The sequence below is a fragment of the Bombyx mori genome, chromosome 5, assembly GCF_030269925.1.
Source record: "Bombyx mori chromosome 5, ASM3026992v2".
NCBI lineage: Eukaryota > Metazoa > Arthropoda > Insecta > Lepidoptera > Bombycidae > Bombyx > Bombyx mori.
Window position 1 is genome coordinate 1,438,008 of NC_085111.1, and position 24,217 is coordinate 1,462,224.

Genomic DNA, 24,217 nt, shown 5'->3' on the forward strand with positions numbered 1-24,217 from the left:
TAATATTTTGTAGCACTATCTTCCTGGAGTGGCCACTCCTGTCTTCCTTCTTTTTATCTTGATGAATACTTTCAGTTTTTTATGTAATTAATTAGCTGCACTCAATATTCACTACTATTTTTCGCGATCGCACAATTTTGATGCGCACGATTCAAACTCGACTTTATAACGACATTGATATAAGAGGGGAAAGGGCCGGGACTATATTGATGCGCTCTCAGTTACGTTCAAAAATATTAATACGATGTATCCATTGCAGATAGCGTAAACAACTGTAAACTAATGGTGTTTTTTTCATTGCCCTAGTACGCAGACGACCCACGTGATGGTGAACGGTTACCGTCGCCCATAGACTTCAGCAATGCCAGGAGCAGAGCCAAGCCGCTGCCTACCGTTAAGTACTCTCTGCAAACCTCGTTTGTTTTTTTTTTTTTTTTTCCTACCTAAGCTGATAGCCCTAGCGGCTATGTCAGCGTAACCCTAACTTTAGTAGGTGAGCTCACGGGGCTCAAACCTGACGATGTTGCTAACACGAACCCTAGCAAGAGCCGTGCTTCGCAGAATCTACCACCGGATCGGAAACGCGACCCACTGAGAAGATCCGGCGAGAAACTCAGTGGGCTGTGTCTGAGAGTTAATTTACTCGTCGAGCCCTTCGTCGCGTTCGACGGGCTCGACGAGAACGGTGACCCGTGCTTGAAGTACCTAAAAGCACCGTTAGTGGATCAGGAGGATTCGAGATGACGTGTTTTGGGCGACGTCGACTGCTTTCCATTCTGTCCGCAGGATCGGGAATGTAGTTACCGGCGCGGCGGCCACGATGAGAGGGTTCTTGTGTCGTGCCGCTTTATCGAAGTGGCGCATGGACGCCGACTGCAGATACTTACTGATGGACTCTAAGTCCAGATCGTCATGGAGGTCGACATTCCTGACGAACCACGGGGCTCCGACGGCTATCCTGCAAAAACGGGATTGAATGATTTGGAAGGATTTTAAGTGTATGCGGGCCGCGTGAGCGAACACTACACTTGCATAGGTCATGACGGGGCGTATGCAAGTTTTGTAGAGTGTCACCTTATTTCTAAGGGACATTTTACTTCGCCTACATATCATCGGGTAGAGACGTCCTAGAATGAAGGCGGCACGGTCGCGTACCGTCTTAATGTGGGGGCGGAATGTCATCCTACTGTCGAGGGTGACGCCTAAGTATTTGACCTTCGGGGCCCACGGTATGGGCTGGTCGAACATCGTGATTGGGCGAACGGCGGGGGCGGAGGTATTGACGCGCCTAGTCGGGAGGGGGATGCTCAGCGTGGTGTTCGGAGGGCGACCCCTTTTGAAGAGCACCGCTGTGCTTTTCGTGGGGTTGATGTCGATGCGCCACTTCCGGAACCACTGTCCCATGGTGGTAGCTGCGGTCTGAAGTCGTCGATGGAGCAACGCCTTCTTCCTACATGAGTAGTAGATGGCGGTGTCATAGGCGAAGAGCGCCAGATGGGTCTCCGGAGACCGGGGTATATCATTGATATACAAACTAAATAGTAACGGGGAGAGGGCGGAGCCTTGCGGGACTCCGGCTGTGACGTGACGGGGCCGGGAACGCGTTCCCTCGACTCGATATCGGAACGAACGGTTCGACAAGTACACCCGTATCTTTAGTCGTTTACACGAGCTTAACTCGACTCGACTCAACCTCCAACGCGCGTTTTGGTATGATTAGTCGTAAAAATAAACTCCACTCAAACGTCCTTGGAAAAATTTCCTAACCGGAGTGAAGTAAGCGAACTGTCAAGTCAAGGTACGTCGCGACGTAACTTGAACGTTCCTCAAGGCTGGTTTTCTATCAATGTCCAAATAGTAAGTGGACCGCAAATGGAAATATATGATATTGTTGTGCAATGGCCTGGATTTGTGCATGATACTCGCATATTTTAATAATTTAAGTTTGATAATATTTATTAATAAAGTAAATAGTTCGAGGTTAGACATTTGAAACTCTTTATTTTATTTACCTACATAAGAGTCATATTTTGCTTACTACCTGATAAATAAAGTCAATGCGATTATAAGTTTTATTTATATAATAATAAACTGGTGGTTGTGGAAAAGCACTTCAACAACACGATGCAACCAAAATCACATAAAAGCGGCGAATAAAAATACAAAGCCGGATCCGAAATCTAAAATAATAATAGGTTAGAAAATAAATAATACACTTTCAGATTTACCGCACGCACACATATTTACGAATAACTCAGCAACCAAAACATCAACAAGTTCATCTAGTGTCAAACAGACAGTGGCAGCTTGACTTTGACATTAAACAATGACCATAGACTACAGAACTCTATGGGTTTGATGCTAGCTTGATCAAATTTTCATCATTATTACCTCACTCGAGGACAGTTGAGGAATATTGTAATGGTCGACTAAAAATACCAAACTCGAGTAAGTTTGGAGGGAATTCTCGAGCATCATCGGATGAGTTAAGAGTGGAGGACTATTTACGAAACGTCTAAAGATACGGGCAGTAGTCTCGTATGATGAGCACGAGTCTGTCTGGCACTCCCATGTTATACAGTTTGTATATCAAACCGTTGTGCCAGACTTTGTCGAACGCCTTCGCTATATCGAAGAAGAGGGCTCCAGTCAGAATGGGTTTCCGCCTGTTCAGCCCTAGTAAGATGTGCTCCGTGAGGCGGTGCACTTGATGGACGCACGAGTGTCTGGCGCGAAATCCACACTGCTCGTCTATCAGAATTTTGTTCGCGGATACGAAGTCCCAGAGGCGTTTACGAAGGAGCCTCGTTTGAAGAAGGTCATGTCATAACACTCGGTAAGCACTGTGGAGGGGAGCCATTCCAAAGCCGGATGGTACGTGGCAAACAGTCGTCGTGGCCTAAAGCATAAGACGTCCGGTGCATTCGTATCGAGCGATGCACCGGTGTTCGAATCTCGCTGGCGGGTACCAATTTTTCTTATGAAATACGTACTCAACAAATGTTCACGATTGACTTCCACGGTGAAGGAATAACATCGGGTAATAAAAATCAAACCCGCAAAATTATAATTTGCGTTATTACTGGTAGCAGCACCTCTTGTGAGTCCGCGCGGGTAGGTACCACCACCGCGCCTATTTCCGCCGTGAAGCAGTAATGCGTTTCGGTTTGAAGGGTGGGGCAGCCGTTTTAACTATACTGAGACCTTAGAACTTATATCTCAAGGTGTGTGGTGCATTTACGTTGGAGATGTCTATGGGCTTCAGTAACCTCTTAACACCGGGTGGGCTGTGAGCTTGGGGGCCACCCATCTAGGCAATAAAAAAAGGATGTCTGGAAACGCACTGTGCACGAACGCGATGGCTCCAGGTAGTGTGGATGAACCCTACTCCGATGGCGGGCGGTGCGATAGTAAAAACAAGTGTTCGGCCAATAATTTAATTCCAACCGAAATCGCTGATACCTTAATGATTCAATTCAGATAATTTATAACATTGGGTAGTAGCGCTCTCCGAGGTAATAATAGTAACTGGAAAACAAATCACGCACGCTCCTCCGGCCCCAAATAAGGATTCCCTGTGTTATGTCTACCAGAGAATGACATATATACTTATCTATACTAATATTATAAAGAGGAAAAATTTGTTTGTTTGTTTGTATTGAATAGGCTCCGAAACTACTGAACCGATTTGAAAAATTCTTTCACTGTTTGGAAGCTACATTATTTCCGAGTGACATAGACTATATTTTTCTTTTTTTTTTAATTTGGGGTCTTTACTAAAACTCCAATAATATAACCTAAGGTGTAAAAAAATTACCTAAAATATTATTTAAATCGCGTGCTCTGCGAAAACTATTGATGATAGAATAAATAATGTACAACCACTTTGTAGAACACATTATTATTTACATAAAGTGTCGTGACAGCATAGACATATGCTAACTAACTATTATAGTTATGCCGCAATAAGTGTTATTTTATTTTAAAAAATAAAACAACGTCAAATATCGTTGAAATTTGTGTTAAAGACCCGAGCGGAGCCGGAGCGGGCCGCTTGTATATTATACATATATAGATAATAAGCAACCAGATAAAGACAACAAACAAAACAAACCTTCATCATACGAATGCTTGCCCGTTGTGGGAATCGAACAAACGACCCTTGGCGCAACAGTCAGGACCACTAATTACTGCGCCACCGAGTCAATCGTAATAGTGATCGTTGCTCATAGACAACTTAACAAACCTCATTTGATGAGGAACTTAACGTGACACTGATTGTGTGTGTGTGTGTGTGTGTTTTTTTTATGATTGAAAGATTACTGGTGGCCCGAAGGCCTTTTCACTTTCACCAGAACAGGTGGGCGAGCAAAGGCTCTGCCAGGAGGGGTGAGATTTGCTAACAACTGCCCGAACGCCTCCGATGGAAGCCTAATAACTGAAGAGCAATTGATTCGCGAATGAATCTACTACCGGATCGGAATCGTGACCCACTGAGAAGATCCGGTGAGAAACTCAGCGGGCTGATGCATGGGTTAGGCTGCACGGCGAACTCTTTGTCGAGTTCGACGAGTACGGTTACCGGAGCCCCTAAGCCTGCTCCTAGTGCTAGAGCTGAAAGGCGTCTAATGCAAAGGTTATTGAATCTGATGGATCCGTAAGGACGTGTAACGATTACGTGTTCTGTGTTATCGACTTCAATGGCGCGTTAAGCTTCGGGTAGCGGGCGCCAAAATTATTGAATTGATACACATTTTAAAACTACGTGTTTTTTATTTATAGCTATTACTTTATTAACTAGTACTCACACAAACCTAACAGCCTAAAACAAATACAATGTATCGTCACATACAATACCATTAAAAAAATAACTGATTGTTTCACGTGTACACACACAAACTAAGTGCGTTAATAATTAATTTCATTCATGATGAATACTCGTTTCATAATTAGAAGCCAATACAAATTCTAAAATTCCCTACTAGAGTCTATTGCCCGTATCTTTAGACGTTTCGTAAAATAGTCCTCCACTCTTAACTCATCCGATGATGCTCGAGCATTCCCTCGAAACTTACTCGAGTTTGGTATTTTTAGTCGACCATTACAATATTCCTCAACTGTCCTCGAGTGAGGTAATAATGATGAAAATTTGATCAAGCTAGCATCAAACCCATAGAGTTCTGTAGTCTATGGTCATTGTTTAATGTCAAAGTCAAGCTGCCGCTGTCTGTTTGACACTAGATGAACTTGTTTGATGTTTTGGTTGCTGAGTTAATCGTAAATATGTGTGCGTGCGGTAAATCTGAAAGTGTATTATTTATTTTCTAACCTATTATTATTTTAGATTTCGGATCCGGCTTTGTATTTTTATTCGCCGCTTTTGTGTGATTTTGGTTGCATCGTGTTGTTGAAGTGCTTTTCCACAACCACCAGTTTATTATTTTATAAATAAAACTTATAATCGCATTGACTTTATTTATCAGGTAGTAAGCAAAATATGACTCTTATGTAGGTAAATAAAATAAAGAGTTTCAAATGTCTAACCTCGAACTATTTACATACTTTATTACTAAATATTATCAAAATTAAATTATCAAAATATGCGGGAATCATGAACAGATCCAGGCCATTACAACAATATCATATATTTCCATTTGCGGTCCACATACTATTTGGACATTGATAGAAAACCAGCCTTGAGGAACATTCAAGGTACGTCGCGACGTACCTTGACTTGACAGTTCGCCTACTTCACTCCGGTTAGGAAAATTTTCCAAGGACGTTTGAGTGGAGTTTATTTTTACGACTAAGCATACCAAAACGCGCGTTGGACGTTGAGTCGAGTCGAGTTAAGCTCGTGTGAACGACTAAAGATACGGGTGTATGTCTATTTGCACGCGCAGTTCAATTACTGGTGGTAGGACGTCTTGTGAGTCCGCGCGGGTAGGTACCACCACCCCGCCTATTTCTTATGTGAAGCAGTAATACGTTTCGGTTTCAAGAGTGGGGTAGCCGTTGTAACTATACTGAGACCTTAGTACTTATATCTCAAGGTGGGTGGCGCATTTACGTTGTAGATGTCTATGGGCTCCAGTAACCACTTAACACCAGGTGGGCTGTGAGCCAGTCCACCGATTTAAGCATTAAAAAAAAAAAATTTGAAGGCCGTAACTACATTGTATTAAAAGACGGATAATAATTTCTTAAAACGTTCTTGCTCTTTGGACTGGTTTCGACAGTAAACGCTAACAACAATGCAAGACTGATTTACATTGACTAAGCACGGGTTAATTGAGTGTGTGCGCGGAGAATTTGTGATGCCTCACGTGTCATCGCCTTCTTCCTGCCTTATATGTAGGGAATCACGTGTTACGATATTTTTTTATTGTTTTTTTTATGTTGCTTAAATAGGTGGACATCTACAAGGTAAGTATCTTATTTATTTTTATTGCCTAGATGGGTGGACGAGCTCTTAGCCCACCTGGTGTTAAGCGGTTACTGGAGCCAATAGACATCTACAACGTAAATACGCCAAATACCTTGAGATATAAGTTCTAAGATCTCAGTATAGTTACAACGGCTGCCCCATCCTTCAAACCGAAACGCATTACTGCTTCACAGCAGAAATGGGCAGGGTGGTGACACCTACCCGTGCGGACTCACAAGAAATCCTACCACCAGTACGTTTTAAGGTCTCAGTTTTTATAGTATAACCGCTAATCCACCTTTCAAACCATTACTGCTTCACGGCAGAAATAAGAGATACATAGAGAAATAAGAAGTCCTACCACCTGTGATTTCGCAATTTATAGTTTTGCGAGTTTGATTTTTATTACACGATATTATCTCTTCACCGTGAAAGTAAATCGTGAACATTTGATAAGTACATATTTCATTAGAAAAATTGGTACCCGCCTGCGGGATTCGAACACCGGTGCATCGCTCGATACGAATACACCGGACGTCTTATCCTTTAGGCCACGACGACTTCGGAATGATAGACTTTAAACTAAAGCCACCAAGATTTTTACATTTTTTTTTTTTAAGAGATTTTATGACCTGGTAACTAAGACCTTTAAGTCATGTCTTATTTTACTTTATATTCTTAATTTTATGAAAAATGATAATATGGAGTGAAATGAAATGAAGATGATTAATTTGAGACATTAATCAACTGGGAGAAATTTAATGAAATTAAATGATATGGGATGAAATATAATCGCAGTAAAATGGTGGTCATTTACTGAGATTTTTTCAGTGGACTTTTTGGAGGAACCTGAGAAGTTACGTCCAGCAGCTTTGTTTCATTTTCCCACATTTGTGCACTTTCACAGATATTAAACAGTTAATAAACCACCATTATTACACATTTAAACCTGAAGAAACACTAAATAGACAAAATAAAACAAATCACACAACTTCACTCCTCGCGTTCCCGCCAAAAAGTCCAGATTTTTACTTAATATGTTAATGTTGCCAGATACATGTATTATATGGGCTAGGTGCCTAGTGGCTATTTGGCTAGAGAGATTGTAAGGTCTTTTAACCATCTAGGGTATAAGCCATATTATAAATACGAAATTATACGTATTATTTATGATATCACACATTCCCATACCATGTACGGGCAAAAATCAATTTATGTTTGTTATTCAATCACGCAAAATGCCAGATTGGGTTAGATGAAATTTCGCATAATTATTACGCTGGTCATACCGATTAGATCTATCTGCAATATAAAATAATACAATATAATATTTCAGTTTCATTGATTACCATTTTTCCGCAAAAATCGTGTCTAAAACTCGACAGTTTAAAAAAAAACTGTCTATAATAATATCATTAACTTATACTGGTCTTAAACAGATACATCCGTTCGTTTGGTTTTGTGGCAAAAACTTTCTATTATAAATAAATTTGGCAATCGGTGTCAAACATCATTTTCTACGACCGTATAAATATTTCGCACGTTATAATGTTCCGTTTCCTACATAATCATATTACAAATTTAATAGTAAATTTGTGGATTTATTAGTTGTGACATCTTCCCGAAAACTCAGTTTTCAAATTCATCATTTCGATTTGCTACTGTAATTGTTATGTATTAGAGGTATCATTATTCTACGTAACACGTCATTACGGATCCTCCCGATCCATTAACGGTCCTTTTAGGTACCTACTACAAGCACCGGTCACCGTCCTCGTCGAACTAGTCGATTATGACGAAGAGTTCGACGAGTGAACTAACCCATAGACACAGGCACACAGCCCACTAAGTTTCTCGCCGGATCTTCTCAGTGGGTCGCGTTTCCGATCCGGAGGTAGATTCTGCGAAGCACTGCTCTTGCTAGGGTGAGTGTTAGCATCACTCCGGTTTGAGCCCCGTGAGCTCATCTACACGTTAGGGTGAAGCTGAAATAGCCTCTCAAGGCATAGGTAGGAAGAAAAAAAAACCGCGGAGAATTTGTGATGCCTCACGTGTCATCGCCTTCTTCCTGCCTTCTCTGACCGAATCACGTGTTACGATATTTTTTTATGTTTTTTTTGTTGCATAAATAGGTGGACATCTACAACGTAAGTTTTTTTTTATTGTCTAGATGGCAGATACGGCAGAAATAAGCGGGGTGGTGGTACCTACCCGTGCGGACTCACAAGAGGTCCTACCACCGGTGACCCTGTGATTCTGCGAAGCACTGCAGAATCTACCACCGGATCGGAAACGCGACCAACCTAACCTAAGCATCAGTCCGCTGAGCTTCTCGCTGGATCTTCTCAGCAGGTTACGATTCCGATCCGGTAATAGATTCATTCGCGAAGCAGCTAATCATGAGTTGTTAGGTCTCATTTGGAGACGTTCGGACAGCTTTTAGCAAATCCCACCCCTCTTGACTGAGCCGTTGCTCCCCACCTGTCTTGGTGAAACTAGAAAAGCCTCAGGTTCACCAGTGATCCTTCCTTCGCAAAAAAAAAGGAAAGACGACCCACTGAGAAGATTTGGCGAGATCGAGAGCTCTTTCAAGCTATCAAAATCAATGAAAAAAGTATTTATATCAACATTTCTAAGCTAATTCTTTGGACTAACACCGTTGGTAAACACTAATAAAGTTTAGGTCAACATACTTCTGTAGGGTATTCGAAGGATAACTAAAATGAAATTTCCAAACAATTTGAATCAAAACATTGTTTTTTGTATCAACGTGATTATTTGTTAAGCCTTCTTTTTGTATACTTTAAAGTAATAGTTTTTCAAAATATGCTACACGATTCAAGACGTATCTGGCTTCAATACAATAAAACAAAACAATCTACCAGTTCAATGTTTTTGTATGAACATTGTAACATTATCATACAATGTAAAGTATAAGTAACCAGTAATTAAGTCTAGGAAATTCTATTAAAGAAAATAAAACAGGTACAGCTATTTGTTAGTGTACATAAAAGTAATTAACATTAATACTGTACGATGATGAATGTGAAAATTAAAAATACCATGACAATTGAATGACAAACAATATAAAAATATGCATATTAATTATTATGTAGATAATATATCATATGCACGTGGATTACAAAAGATTTGTCGGTATTACTTAGCGTAATCTTTAGTTAATCTACTTTGAGTGGTAAATAGTCATTCTACAAAATCGGATCTTTACACATTTTTTTCTAGTATATTTGAACGCTAGTCTCATGTTAGGTGGCGGCATCTATACTTGATGTCTATGGACCACAGTGATCTCTTTACACGCGGCGCCGTTACTTTATTTGCTTAGTTACTAATTAAAGATTAAACCCAACATTATGATTAACATATTGTCATATATAACTGTATTGTTAATAAGAATGAGAGTTTATGAAATATATTAAATTAATATCTAATGAGTGCCAAAATTTAAAACATAATATAAGTTCTCACCGCTTTATCCAAGAGCCAGCTAGCCGGAAAGATCAGGGGTATATAAGTCACCATGTAGACCATTGAGGTCCAATAAACCATAATACTTGGAACTCCGTAGTATTTCACGACCGTATCCTGAATGATGCTGTACTGAACCCATTGGAAGGCATTCGAAGCGGAATAAAAAACGAAAATAAACAAGACCAACCAGCGTATGGGGTACGCGATGTATTCTACATTTCCCTTTTTACTCGGTGAATCTAAAGCCATTCCTTTTTCGGTTATCCCATCCATAACGCTACCGCTTACTTCTAAATTCTTTTGTTCAGTCATTTTTATTATATTTATGGAAGCATTTATTTATTGTCAATCGTAAAATTCGCGTGCTTGTCGCGGCCTAGACGTTTATTCTGCGCGGTATCTAGCCGTCGACTGAGTGGTTACTCCGAGAGCATTTTCCTCGTACGAGACCCGAGAGGTTTTCAATGAAACATTTCCTTAACACCCTCAACGATATTGACACAGCGACTATCAAAACTCGGATAACACAACGCTTTGTTATTAATTGGTAAATATATGGTATTATTAATATTTCGTGGTCATTATTAATGATATGCTTCTTTTATAACCATCATTGATTATTTTAACTCGTCTTCTAAAATGTATCTTCATGACATATCGACTTAAATCTTATGTACAAGACATTTAAAAAACGTGTCAAGTATATTTATATTTGTGTTATAGTTATTTACTTGTCATTTCTGCGGTAACGGATTAATTGCCTCTGTGGTCTCCTGGTATTTAACCAAGTTGGACGTGGTTAACGAGACACGTTGGACTGGCCAGATCCCCACTCGGCGGCAGATAGAAACGGCGTGGAATGATCCAGAATAAGCTCTTGTTGCAAGGAGGTGGTCACGGCTCTCAGTATAGAAGAAACCGAAGCGTGAAGAAGAAGAAGAAGAACGAGAACCTCTATAAGCAGCACGATGTAAGTGCACAGTCCACATGAGATATGAGCAATTTCCTACAAGACTGACCGTCGAAAATGACTCATAGCTGCTTGGCGGCTTGTCTGGAGGAGGCGAGTTCTGTATCGTTCGTGTAGAGAAAATACTTCATGAGTCTGATAGATATATTTTCGCGGTTAAAATGAAACCATGAAACGTCAATCTCATTGGTCAACTAACAGGAATCCCCAAAGGATAATGATGACAATAGGTTGTTACGTAGCTAAGTTGATTGTCGCAGTGCCATCAATACTTACCAATCGTCATTTAAACGAATTATTCACACACGTTACTGTATCACGCGTCGCTCTAGATTTTTGACTTTATATTTATTTATTGCCTATGTAGGCAGACGAGCGTACGGCCCACCTGATAGTAAGTGGTTACCGTCGCCCATGGGCTTCAGCAATGCCAGGAGCAGAGCCAAGCTGCTGCCTACCTGCCTGCTGCGCTTCTAATCCTTTTTTTATATTTGAAGTATTTATTACGGGTGGCCCTGAGGCCTTTCCAGTTTGACCAGGACAGGTGGGCGAGGAAGGGCTCAGCCAGGAGGGGTGGGATTTGCTAACAGCTGCCCGAGCGCCTCCGAAGGAGACCTAACAACTCAAGAGCTGCTGCTTCGCGAATGCGTTTACTACCGGATCGGAATCGCGACCCGTTGAGAAGATCCGGCGAGAAACTCAACGGACTGATGTATGGACTAGGTTGAATGGTTTACGTAGAACAATAATTTTGTATAATAATATAATACGCATGTGTAGTCTCGAGCCCAGAGCACTGTAAGCGCAACTAACAGGTAATCGAAAATGCATTTGATAATATTTAAACAGTAATGATATGGCGCACTTGTGCTGATCGTAAAATAATTGGCGCGTAATTAATGCAGTTCACCTTAAGCCGCCAACAACGATATCGCGCGCCTAAGACGTTCGTTTGTAAAACATTCTATTTGGTTAGACAGTGAAGAAATAACGAGACGAATACTGCTGTCTGAATGACAATTAGCTTCATGTACAAGATAATAAACTACTCAACACGTGCTCACATACACGACCTCCGGGGTAAAGGAACTATGGTAAATAAAAAAAACAGTTTTTTTTTAATAAATTTTTCATAATTGATGCTGGCGGACATATGCTGCGAGTCAGTAGAGATAGCTACGACCGTTAAGCCGTTCTTCGTTTTTGCCGTGAAGCATTTATGCCTTCTGGTTCAAAGGGTGGACAATCCGCTTTATAATGGAATTGAAACTTGGAGCTCTTGTCTCAAGGTGATTCGCAGCACTAATGTTCATGATGATTATGTACTCTGATAACCATTTACTAATCCTTAAAACCGAAAAAAAAACAAAACCAAGTAATTACTGTTCAGTCAACTTAGGCCAGTGTGGAGTTCCTTAACCTTAACGAGACGAACAAAGGTGAGGATCTTCAACTCAAATGTAAAGTCTGTATTACTGTATGGGAGCGAAACTTGGTTTGTTCGCAAGGACTTGATAAAAAAACTTCAAGTGCTTGTTAATAAGTTCCTGCGTTAGATTTTGGTAATCTTTTGGCCTGAGACGATCACTGACAAAGAGATGTGGAGGATCACCAAGCAGACACCAATGGAGAAGGAGATCCTTACGCGGAAGTGGCATTGAATTGGTCACATATTGAGAAAGCCCGATACCCACCTGTCAAAGTGAGCACTGACCTGGAAAGTGTCTGGCAAAAGGAAGAGAAGCCGCCCCAGAACAACTTGGCGTCGCTCGATGGAGCAGGAGCTAGGCGTCTTGGGCATGAGGTGGAAGGAGTTAGAACAGACTGCCCAAGACCGATGTAAATGTAAGGATTTGATTCGAGCCCTACACCCCAGCAGTGGGTAATAAAAAAGAATGATGATGATGATGATGAATGTTAACTCCTTAGACTATTCAATAGTTACTGCAAAACAAAATTGAATTTCCATTGAATAAAAGTCGAAAACGCTTTTGACGTGAGGGTACACAAAAAATCAGTTGAACGGACCCACGGCCTCCCTCCCGCGGTCCCTTCGGAACTTCCTGCGTATTCCATTACGGATTAAAATTTCGTTGACAAGATAAACGCCGGATTTTCAAAGGGTGCTCGTTTGACCTTGTTCGAGATCCAGCTTCATACAATGAAGTGTACTCACTGGAAACGGTAGCATTCTTGGTAATATTCTAAGAACTGAAAGGGCTATGGCTGTGAAGCCTAATATTCAATAAAGTATAGTAAGCGGCACGAGTCGTGAGCTCTCGACAAAAGAACGGAGGACCGTCTGCTCATCGTACACTTAAAGTAAAATTAAATGGATCACTCTTGTATTACCTTTTTAATACGCTTTTATTAGCTTCATACGTATGTTAGTATGTATCGGAATCTTTGAACATGATTTTGACCCCCTTCAAAACGTCGGGTTAACTCGAAGCTTAGCATACAATATTTTAAACAGTTTGATCCGTTATCCTTACTAGGATAATCAGGATTAGCGATTTTTTGTTTTCCTGAGACCTGGAGTGTCTGCGTCAAGACCAAGAAGGGAAACTACCAGGATCACCTATTTCTCGGATAAGTTACCGACTGATTCAGGTGAAATTGTCGGATAGGGAACCTGAGAACCGCAGGCTATCTCATCCGAAAGAGGCAGCAGATGCCTGAATTCCTCATTTCTCGGATAAGTTACCGACTTAGAATGAACATCAATGACGGCTCAATTTTATTGAAAATCATTGATTGTAATAAAAGTTTAATAAATAATATTTAAAAAAAAAAAAAAATCGTTTTTATAGAAAACTCAACTAAAAAATTAAAAAAAATCACAATAAAATCATTCTTTCGTCATAATCAATCAGGCTTTTTTTACAATTAAATCATTTTTTCTTAGACTTAATTCAAATCTATTAATTATTTTCTATTTTTTAGTTGGATTTTCTCTATAAAAGCGTATTTTTTTGTTTTTTTAAACCATTATTTCTTATAATAAAATTAACTTGGTTCATTTGGGATTAAAAAATTATTAGTAATTTTATAAAAGTTTTGCCCGGGTTTTCGTTCGTATTATAGTCAGAAATAACCCTATTTTTGACCGACTTCTAAGAAGTTATCGAGTTTTTACCGCTAATTTGCTTTTCTCGTGTGGTGACAGATATGGAAGAAATACACGAATTTATATTATTAAACTTTATATTTTAGACGATTTTCATTCATTTCTCTGTTGCCAGGGAACCCATTTGAATAATAAACCTACACCTATTTCTAATTGACAAACTTATACGAGAATCTTACAGCTACTTTAGACTCGAACTATGGGACTTACTTCACTGGTGGTAGGACCTCTTGCGAGTCCGTGCGGGTAGGTACCACCGCCCTGCCTATTTCTGCCGTGAAGCAGTAATGCGTTTCGGTTTGAAGGGTGGGGCAGCCGTTGTAACTATACTTGAAACCTTAAAACTTATATCTCAAAGTGGGTGGCGCATCTACGTTGTAGATGTCTATGGGCTCCAGTGACCACTTAACACCAGGTGGGCTGTGAACTCGTCCACCCATATAAGCAATTAAAAAAAACTTAGTTATTAGACTTAGACAAGTATTGATCAATGTCCAAGACAAAAAAACAAAAAACCGCCTTTTACTAAAAAGTTTCAAATAGTATACATATGTATATTATAATATCGAGGGATGAAAGACTATTTGGTTTAAGCGACATTTTTGCAACTTTACTGAGAAGCCATTTAAAGTTTAAAATTTGGGAAAAAATATCATAACAAAAAAACTCCTTTAGCTATTTGAATGGGCTAAACTTAATTGAAGTTCAATTAAAAACATCGAATTGTTGATGCTAAGCCGATCTTTAATTACAAAGATAATTATTGCTTAAAACAAATAACCCTCGGTATAATAAAATATAACTTACTTGAGACCTTAGAACTTATATCTCAAGGTGGGTAGCGCATTTACGTTGTGGATGTCTATGGGCTCCAGTAACCACTTAACACCAGGTGGGCTGAGATCGTCCAACCATCTAAGCAATAAAAAAAAAATATCATTTAACACTATAGTATAGGTATATATTCATTATTTCCAAATTATTTGTACACTATAATTCGTCCAGGTAGACACTAAAAAAAGGTAATCGGTCGACAAACGCAGGTATAAATAAGGTACTCTGAACCCATTAGACGACCGTTGACATTTTATACGAGCAAAATACGGTTTCAATTTCATTTTTCCATTGACCGATCTAGTATCCCTTCAACACTTGTATCAACGTTCAGAAGGGTTTTTGTAAAACGTCAATAGTGACAACGCGGTGCCTGTTTAGTACCGACCTTTCCCGACCCTTCTTCGGTTCTTTATAAACTGGACCCCGCCATACAACTGCAAGAATAGGAACGCTTCCAAAACGACCCTAATGAGTTTCGGTATAAAGTACATTGAAACTGACAAGTCTCTGAGCCTACACTTCTCCCGCTATTGATCAAAAGATATGAATGGTCAACCACGTCGATCCACTTCCATATACGCAGTAGTAAGATCTACATAATCTATATATTAATACGTGAAGCAAAAACTTTGTACCCATTTTTACGAAAATTGCACGGACGGAGGAGTACCTATGAGATTGTCCACACTTATAGAGAATATAGAGAAGGAGTGCACTATGCTAATATTTTTTAAAATAATGCATAAAAGATACATTAAATCAATAAAGAAAACATTACACACACTACCATACATTTGACACACACACGCATGCATATTGTTTGTTTATTGTCAAACTTTTCTTATTGCATAAAGTCTATGGTCAAATTGAGAATAGATTAAATATTGTTTGTCTTTGTTAATATAATTTGTCTAAAGTGTAGTCTTGGCGAAATCTGTGATTATAGAAGTAGGTATAATAAATAGACTTCGACAATAGAACCATAATAATGTTCAAACTTATAATTTCAATTAATTATAGTCGAATTTCGACTACTGCGGGACCACTAGTAATATATTATTAGCTATATCTCTTCCAAATTCCAATCTTAGGTACGTGTTAGCTACAAAATCTATCGACATAAATTTATAGTTCCGGCTTAAAGATTAAGATAGCTTATTGATTCTTCATGAGGTATCGCAAAGTTCCTTTAATTTCTTTGAAGTTTTGGTGATATGATAAGGATAAAGATAGTTAGCAAATAATGTTTTTTTCCTCTTTGTTGGTTGTACCTGCCCATGGCGCACCTAAGCCTAAGTAGTTACCAGCGGTAATAGGCACTAGAAAACATAACTCACCTTGAAACCCGAACTACAAATCTTAACTGCATTTAAACAACGGGTGTTTTACTGTTCAAACAAAAAACGCACGTCAAATCTATAGGTATATATTAATACGTGAAGCAAAAACTTTGTATCCCTTTTTACGAAAATTGCGCGGACGGAGGAGTATGAAATTTTCCACACTTATAGAGAATATAGAGAAGAAGTGCACAATGCTAATTTTTTTTTTTAATTATGCATAAAAGATACATTAAATCAATAAAGAAAACATTACACACACTACATACCATGTATTTGACGCACACACGCATGCATACTATTTATTGCAAACTTTTGTTCTTGACGTCTGTTGTCAAATTGAGAATAGATTAAATATTGTTTGTCTTTGTTAATATTTTTTATAGTGTAGTCTTGGCGAAACTTGTGATTATAGAAGTATGAAATACATTCATAATAGTATAGAAACTTACAATTCCAATTAATTATAGTCGAATTTCGACTACTGCGGGACCACTAGTAATAGCAAAATACGTCACGGTAGATAAGGACTAGATTACTGCTGGTGGGACCTCTTGTGAGTCCGCGCGGTTAGGTACCACCGCCCTGCCTGTTTCTGCCGTGAAACAGTAATGCGTTTCGGTTTGAACGGTGGGGCAGCCGTTGTAATTATACTTGAGACCTTAGAACTTATATCTCAAGGTGGGTGGCGCAATTACGTTGTAGATGTCTATGGGCTCCAGTAACCACTTAGCACCAGGTGGGCTGTGAGCTCGTCCACCCATCTAAGCAATAAAAAAAAGGACCTACCCACAATACCACTAGCAAATTAATAGTCTATTGTATTACGCAATTACATTTGTAAAATACTAATACTCTGAAACTATGAATGCTACGCTGTAAAACCCAAAACGTCATATTGCCTTGTGAATAGGAGAGAAGGAATCATTTATCATCTTCTCGCACAATGCCTGTTTACTACATTTTAAAATACGAATTTCCTTTTGTTCAAATACTTTACGCCTCTCGCAGTCCACAAAAATAATATATGAAAAAGTCCAAAAAGAATCGTTAACTAAGTCATAATATGTCAGATACGCAGAAAAACTCGTGAGCAATGATTTTAATGCATGAATACTTACAGTAGGTTTTGTTCGATAATCTAATTACAGTTATATAAAAATTGAAAGCACAGGTTGCAACATGCAAAAAAGTGCCAATTCGTGTTTCAGAAATACACACTATACCACTGAATCAGTTCAAAGGATCACGAACGGATTAAGTCTATCCGGCCATTAGTATTACCCAACAAAGGTTCCGGCACCAGTGTGCTTAGTGCGAGTTTTTTAACGTTCTCGATAGCGTAAGAGTTAACTCAAGTTTAGATACAGTTGAAATAGCGCCCCTAACGGCAAATGTTCCAACTCCATACAAATTTGAATTAACTTTTACGCTATCGAGAACGTTAAGAAACTCGCATTAAGCACACAAGACTTAATGCTACTAAATTATATTAACGCGTAGCAACAGAGACCTGGATTACCTAATACTACTTGAATCTGTTATACCTGTACCCATCTCTAATATATCTGCAATTTTATTTGTTGGGCGCCGCATTGTGAACCGCACGGGTAGATCCGATATAATATTAGCTATTTCTGCTGTGAAACAGTCCTGAGTGGGTGGGAGAGCCCCCATACAATCCAATTAAGACTAACCTCACATTTCAAATAATAATAATAATAAAGCCTTTATTCAGACAAATACATTTTTTTTACATATACAATTATTATTTCTTTTTTTTTTTACTATGTTTTAAGTAAGTAGTGGTATTAATATTAATTAAATTTTTACGTTTTTTTTTTTTTTACCTATATTATTATTAGTTTTTGTCTGTTTGTCTATTATAGACATAGGCCTCCTCCAACTGCCTCCATAAGCTTCTATTTTCAGCTGTTCTGGTCCATGTGCTTCCCGCAACTGCCTTAATGTCGTCCACCCATCTCCTAAATGGTCTACCTCGGTTTATTTTTCTGTCTCTCGGATACCAGTACATTATAGTTTTACACCATTACACATTTCAAAATTTACCACAAATAATACACAAATAATAAATATTCCGGGTGTAAGTTGTTGTGTTATGGTATTATTAGCCATTTGTGAATATTATAATAAGCACGATTTATTTGAAATTGATCAGATTTGAATACCGGCACAGGTCGGATCGCTCGATAGGTGTAGACCGGCCGTCTTATTATTTAGGTTACGCTAAAAAACTAAACGACTCCTATTGCCATTAAATACCTACCGACTATATCTTAAGGCCATAAAACAATAAAAAACCCATAAGCGCGATAAACACACATGTCTCCGTAACAATAAAACGAATATTTGTAGACCACAGCAGACAAAGAGATACACTCACTAAATAAGTTCTTGTTTGTGTAACGTCAACAATAATGTGTTTTACGATTAGGTACCTCTTATCGGTTACAGTTTCAATGAGTAAGACAGTGACACTATACATTGTTGCGATATCAGCGAGCGTGCTGATTTGATAGGATAAAATCGAAAACGTTTTTGTATTGAGAATATTAAAATGCTAGTTTTTTTTTTTTTTTTTATTGCCCTTGTAGGCGGACGAGCATACGGCCCACCTGATGGTGAGTGGTTACCGTCGCCCATGGACTTCAGCAATGCCAGGGGCAGAGCCAAGCCGCTGCCTGCCGCAAAGTTTGATTTCATGGGATAATTTTCCGCCACCTGATCCCCGACGGTGGAAAGTTAAAACTAATTTGGTAGCATCCATTTCCAGAACTCGAGACTTTGCTAAAGTTTTATGTTAAAACTCAATAAGAACGTACTCCCGACCATGGAGACTGACAAAGAGGGTGAGTGGTAGATCTAACCTTTAGCAAAAAGCATCCCCAATACATATCCTCACTTAGAAGATAAAGCACTTGATGTGAAAGACAGTGTTTTTTTTTATAGCTTAGACGGGCGGACGAGCTCACAGCCCACCTGGTGTCAGATGTTTACTGGAGCCCATAGACATCTACGACCTTGAGATATAAGTTCTAAGGTCTCAAGTATAGTTACAACGGCTGCCCCACCCTTCAAACCGAAACGCATTACTGCTTGACGGCAGAAATAGGCAGGGTGGTGGTACCCGCGCGGACTCACAAGAGGTTTGGCACTAGTAAAAGTGGTGTGGTGTGACTCCGAGCCTTGAAACGAATTTAAAACATACTGCACTCATGGGATTGCATACTCGCCTATTTATGTGCCTCTCGTCCAGCAAAGAAACAATTCCGACGTAAATAAGTATATCGATTAAATGTATATCGATTATAAGTTTAATCGATTAAAATACAAACGAACCAAACTCCGCGCCGAAGTGATAATTCCACTCACCGAATTTTAATCGAGATTAATTACAGAAGTTTGTTTTTGTTTTGGATTCCGGTAATTGTTTGTTTTCAGATTTTTGTGTGAAATTTTCTCTTTTATGTCGCAACATGTGGATCATGATGATTAATAATTGTAAAATTGTTTTCGAATTCAATCAATCGTTCCTAATGTTAATTTAATTAAGATTGCTTCACTTACATGAACTGTGTTCACCAATGCTCACTCAACTGCTAGAGTTAACTAAAGAATAGTAATTCTTTGAATAATTCCAGGTTCAATTACTTTATGTGGATTTGGTTATTACACATAATTAATGAATGACATGTATGTTACATGCTAAGAATAGAAAATGAAAACCAAATATAGATTCAATATTTTGAAATAAACGTTTTTTATCTGCTTATTTTTTATTTTAAATATTTTCAATAACTAGACCTCTTTTCATATTCTGCAGGACATGGGTTTGACTACGCCCTTATCTCTGTACCCTTCAGCTCATAGATAATTCCTTTGCTTCTAATGTGGGACTATAATTATCAGCTAGTTCTTCTGATCCTAGAGACCCAGACGAGGTTATCTATTTTTGTATTATTTAACAGTACCTTCAAAGACAAAAGAATGAAAGAAACAAAATTTGTAAAGTCGCTTTATATTACTACGGTTATATTACGTGATAACTTCAGTAGCAGAACTATTCGAACTGCTAGCTCTGATATCACGCGAGAAGAGAGATTATCACGTCAAAACATTTTTTTAAGCTATTGCATAGTTTTGTCGAGGGCTTTGAGCGCGGCGACCGAATCAAGAAATTCCGTAACGAAAATAAAACCTAACACCCCCACTCCACCTACCATGTAGCCCGCGTTCAGCACATTCACACGTTGCGCTTGTGTAGTATTTGTGAATAAGCGCGCGGCGTGATGTCGCACTGCATGCACATCATGAAAAGTCTGCCCATCTCTCTCTCGCGCGGTCTAGCTTATGAGTGTTATTTTATTATTAATTATTATTGCCTAATTATAATTGCATTAGTTGATAAAAATGCTATGCAATAGCTTTATCGCGGCTTTCAACTTTTCCGATACTGCACTTCACAGTATGTGTGTGAATTCATAAACATAAACTTTACATTTACTTTAAGCTGGTAATTTCCTTTTAAATTATACTTAGAAAATCAACATCATATTATGGAAACAAAGAATCTTATACACTCACATCCACATTCAGAAACCCCGTTTACTCAGAGAGAACTCAGTGAAGTGAAGTCACCTCGCTTCATAGGAAGGAACGTATCGGTGATTCAGTACATAACCCTTCACGGATCATTTACTTTCGCTTTTGTATCAATCTATACGGATGAGTTTCGTGTGACAATTCAAATCGCTCGTAATGAGACTCATTTCAATCCAAATGAGACTTCGATCATTAATCCCATCGAAAATCCCTATGGCTGATGTGACGTTTGCATATTTAACATTATGTCCAAATGCACCTTTTTTTCCTATTTGCTGGTAACCTAAGGGGTTATGCCAGCGTAATCAAGCGAGTAGGTGAGCCACAGAAATTTCTGTGAGGTGAGCACACGGGGCTCTAACCTGACGACGTTGCTAACACTAACCCTAGCAAGAGCAGTGCTTCGCCAAATCTACCACCGGATCGGAAACGCGACCCACTGAGAAGAACCCGCGAGAAACTCAACGGGCTGTGTCTGAAGGTGAAATGCACCAATAACACAAGGATAGATGGTTAAAAGATCTATTAAGCTACATTGTCTAAAAAAGTAGCAACTCCCAAACTTGTACGAGTTAATGTAGTATCTATTCAGTCACGAAAGTTTAAAAGAAAAAACCGACATCTATTATTAAATCTAAATATTCCCTCGCACAATGGCATTTCGTGTTTTTATTGAATTTCATTTTGTTACATTTTATTAAGTTTTTTTATATTTATTCGTAGAGTTTTTATAACGGTTATCGATTCAACGACACGCGTCCCATTGTGTGATGTGAACAGCTATTGTGTGATGTGTTTTTTTTTAATCCTTGAAATTTTTTTAAATCAGTCATTGTCGGAATACAAATTTTTTGTTAAAAAAAAACAATAGATGGTACAGAATCGCGAAAAAATTAGCATGCGTTACGATTGTTAAACTAATAGTATGTTTTGTAAAATTACTATTATAATTCATAATGAACTCGTGGTAACACAAGTCTAGGCCAACAAAGAGTTATTTCTAAAGAATTTAACATTTTAACTACCACGTGTCAAATACTTTTCGTGGTAGTAAATAATATACTGTGGTTTTTTAAATAAACAAACTAGAGGAAGAATTTTTTTTTATTGCTTAGCTGGGTGGACGAGCTCACAGGTGTTAAGTGGTTACTGGAGCCCATATACATCCACAACGTAAATGCGCCACCCACCTTGAGATATAATTTCTAAGGTCTCAGGTATAGTTTGCGCCACCCACCTTGAGATATAAGTTCTAAGGTCTCAGGTATAGTTACAACGGCTGCCCCGCCCTTCAAACCGAAACGCATTACTACTTCACGGCAGAAATAGGCAAGGTGGTGGTACCACCCGCGCGGACTCACAAGAGGTCCTACCACCAGTAATTACGCAAATTATAATTTTTGCGGGTTAGATTCAGTATTTTCTTCGATTTTCACGAGTCGTAGGCCTAATTAAAGCCAATTTCACACTTAAATCTGAAGTTTGTTGTCAATATCCGACATTTCGAATAATTTATAGTTTTTCTTTTTCGCTGATGACTAAGGTGTTTGTTATTCGTCGATTAAATTCCAATGTCTGCCAAATTCCAGATGTAACCGTAAAAGAAATATGTAAATGGAGTTTATTAGGGGCGTCCAGTTATTCTTTAAGTTCAGTTCTAGTTCTTAATACAGTTGTACGGCAGACGGGTGGCCAGTTTCCACGGGACGACGTGATCGTAGTGTATTTTGTTTCTTGGACGGACGCGCTCTTGGCCCCTCTCATGTAAAATAGTTACCGAAGCGCATAACTATAACAACGTGAATATCACCATCCACTTCACTGAAACATGGGGCTATGGACCCATGTATACCGAAGCGCGATATTTTGAAATACAAATATAAAATTATTGGTAAATTATTCGTTTTTTTTATATAATTATCGGTAAATTATTCTGTGTTTTTTATATAATCATCGGTAAATTATTCTGTTTTTAATACGCTTTTATTAGCTTCAGACGTATGTATGTTAGTATGTAACGGAATCTTTGAACATGATATTGACCTCCTTCAGAACGTCGGATTAACTCGAAATTTGGTATACTTATTAAGGACCGATGACAATTCAATATTAAAAAAATTGAAATAAAAAAATTGAAAAATTGAAATTCGACTAAAAAATATCAAATAAATAATAGTTTAAAAAAAACTAACAAAATACGCTTTTAAAGAAAATAATTTTTTCTTACACTATTTTTAATTCAAATTTATTTAAAAAAATATATTTATACAACGAGTCCGTAATTGTTTTGTATTCGACTAAATGGTAATTTTAATTAAAAGCGGGTAATACCGAAAGAAGTTGCGTTTGTCATGACGGGCTAACGTCGAGTCATTCATTCTCTTGTTGACAGCGGTCGCCCGTGATGGTCAATCTTAATCACTAATTATTATTCTAATCCCTGTTTGTTTGAGTAATTTAACCGTCTGCATAATTAAAATAGTGAAATGTCAACACTACAGTCTACATATTTCAACGTTTCCTTAAGTTCAGCGCCCAGTATGGACTCCTGGGCTGACGAGAATCAAAAACCATATGCGACAGGCCGGCGCGGCTTCGCCTTGATATCTAAAACTATTTAACTCATCATTGTGATCATTGTGATCGCATGAGTGCGGTAACCGTATTCGTCTAACTCGGCAAAGAGTTCGACGTGCAACCTAACCCATCCATCAGCCCGCTGAGTTTCTCGCCGGATCTTCTCAGCGGGTCGCAATTCCGATCCGGTTGTAGATTCGTTCGGGAAGCAGTTGCTCTTGAGTTGTTCGGTCTCCCTTGGAGGCACTCGAGTAGCTGTTAGCAAATCCCGCCCCTTCTGGCTGAGATCTTGCTCGCCCACCTGTTCTTGTGGAACTGCAAAGGCCTCCGGGCCACGAGTAAGCCCTCAATCATAAAAAAATGAGTGCTTCGCGGTAGAAAAACGTAGAATAGAAGTTCAAATTATCTTCCACCAGAAATCACACAATCTTATTATCTTTGCGAGCACGTGTATGAATAGCCGCCCAGTCGTATCGCTTGATACGAGTGGACGGCGAACTTCGGCCTTATTTTATTCTCTGTAGGGAGGGATCACAGGTTGCCCGGGTTTCCCCAGGACAAGCGAGCGAGCACGGGCTCACCCAGAAGGGACACGAATCATTAGACGACGACGACTTTTCATAGTTCGCAACACATGACCACGCCCACTTGATATCGTCTAGACTTAACGCCTAATCACTTTTATCTGGGCAAATCTTAAACATCTGACATCGTCCGATCGAGAACCATAAAATATATGTGTAGATTACGACTAACAATCACCAATCGCGCGAATTGGTTCGCTTATTTGAATTAATTGCCTGTGACGTGCTTTAAAGGAG

General features: G+C 38.9%; 1 protein-coding gene across 2 annotated transcripts in view; it reads right to left on the reverse strand.

Moving 5' to 3' along the window:
- LOC101739096 (heme transporter FLVCR2) overlaps nt 1–24,217 on the reverse strand; it is a 76,503-nt gene that overhangs the window by 38,716 nt on the left and 13,570 nt on the right. The window contains exon 1 of one of the 2 annotated variants that reach the window (XM_038010973.2): nt 9,917–10,345. The exons of the other annotated variant lie outside the window; for it this stretch is intronic. Coding sequence (XP_037866901.1) covers nt 9,917–10,231 — 315 coding nt within the window. The 5' untranslated portion in view covers nt 10,232–10,345. Of the gene's footprint in view, nt 1–9,916; nt 10,346–24,217 lie in introns of those variants that run through there. 2 annotated transcript variants of the gene reach the window in all.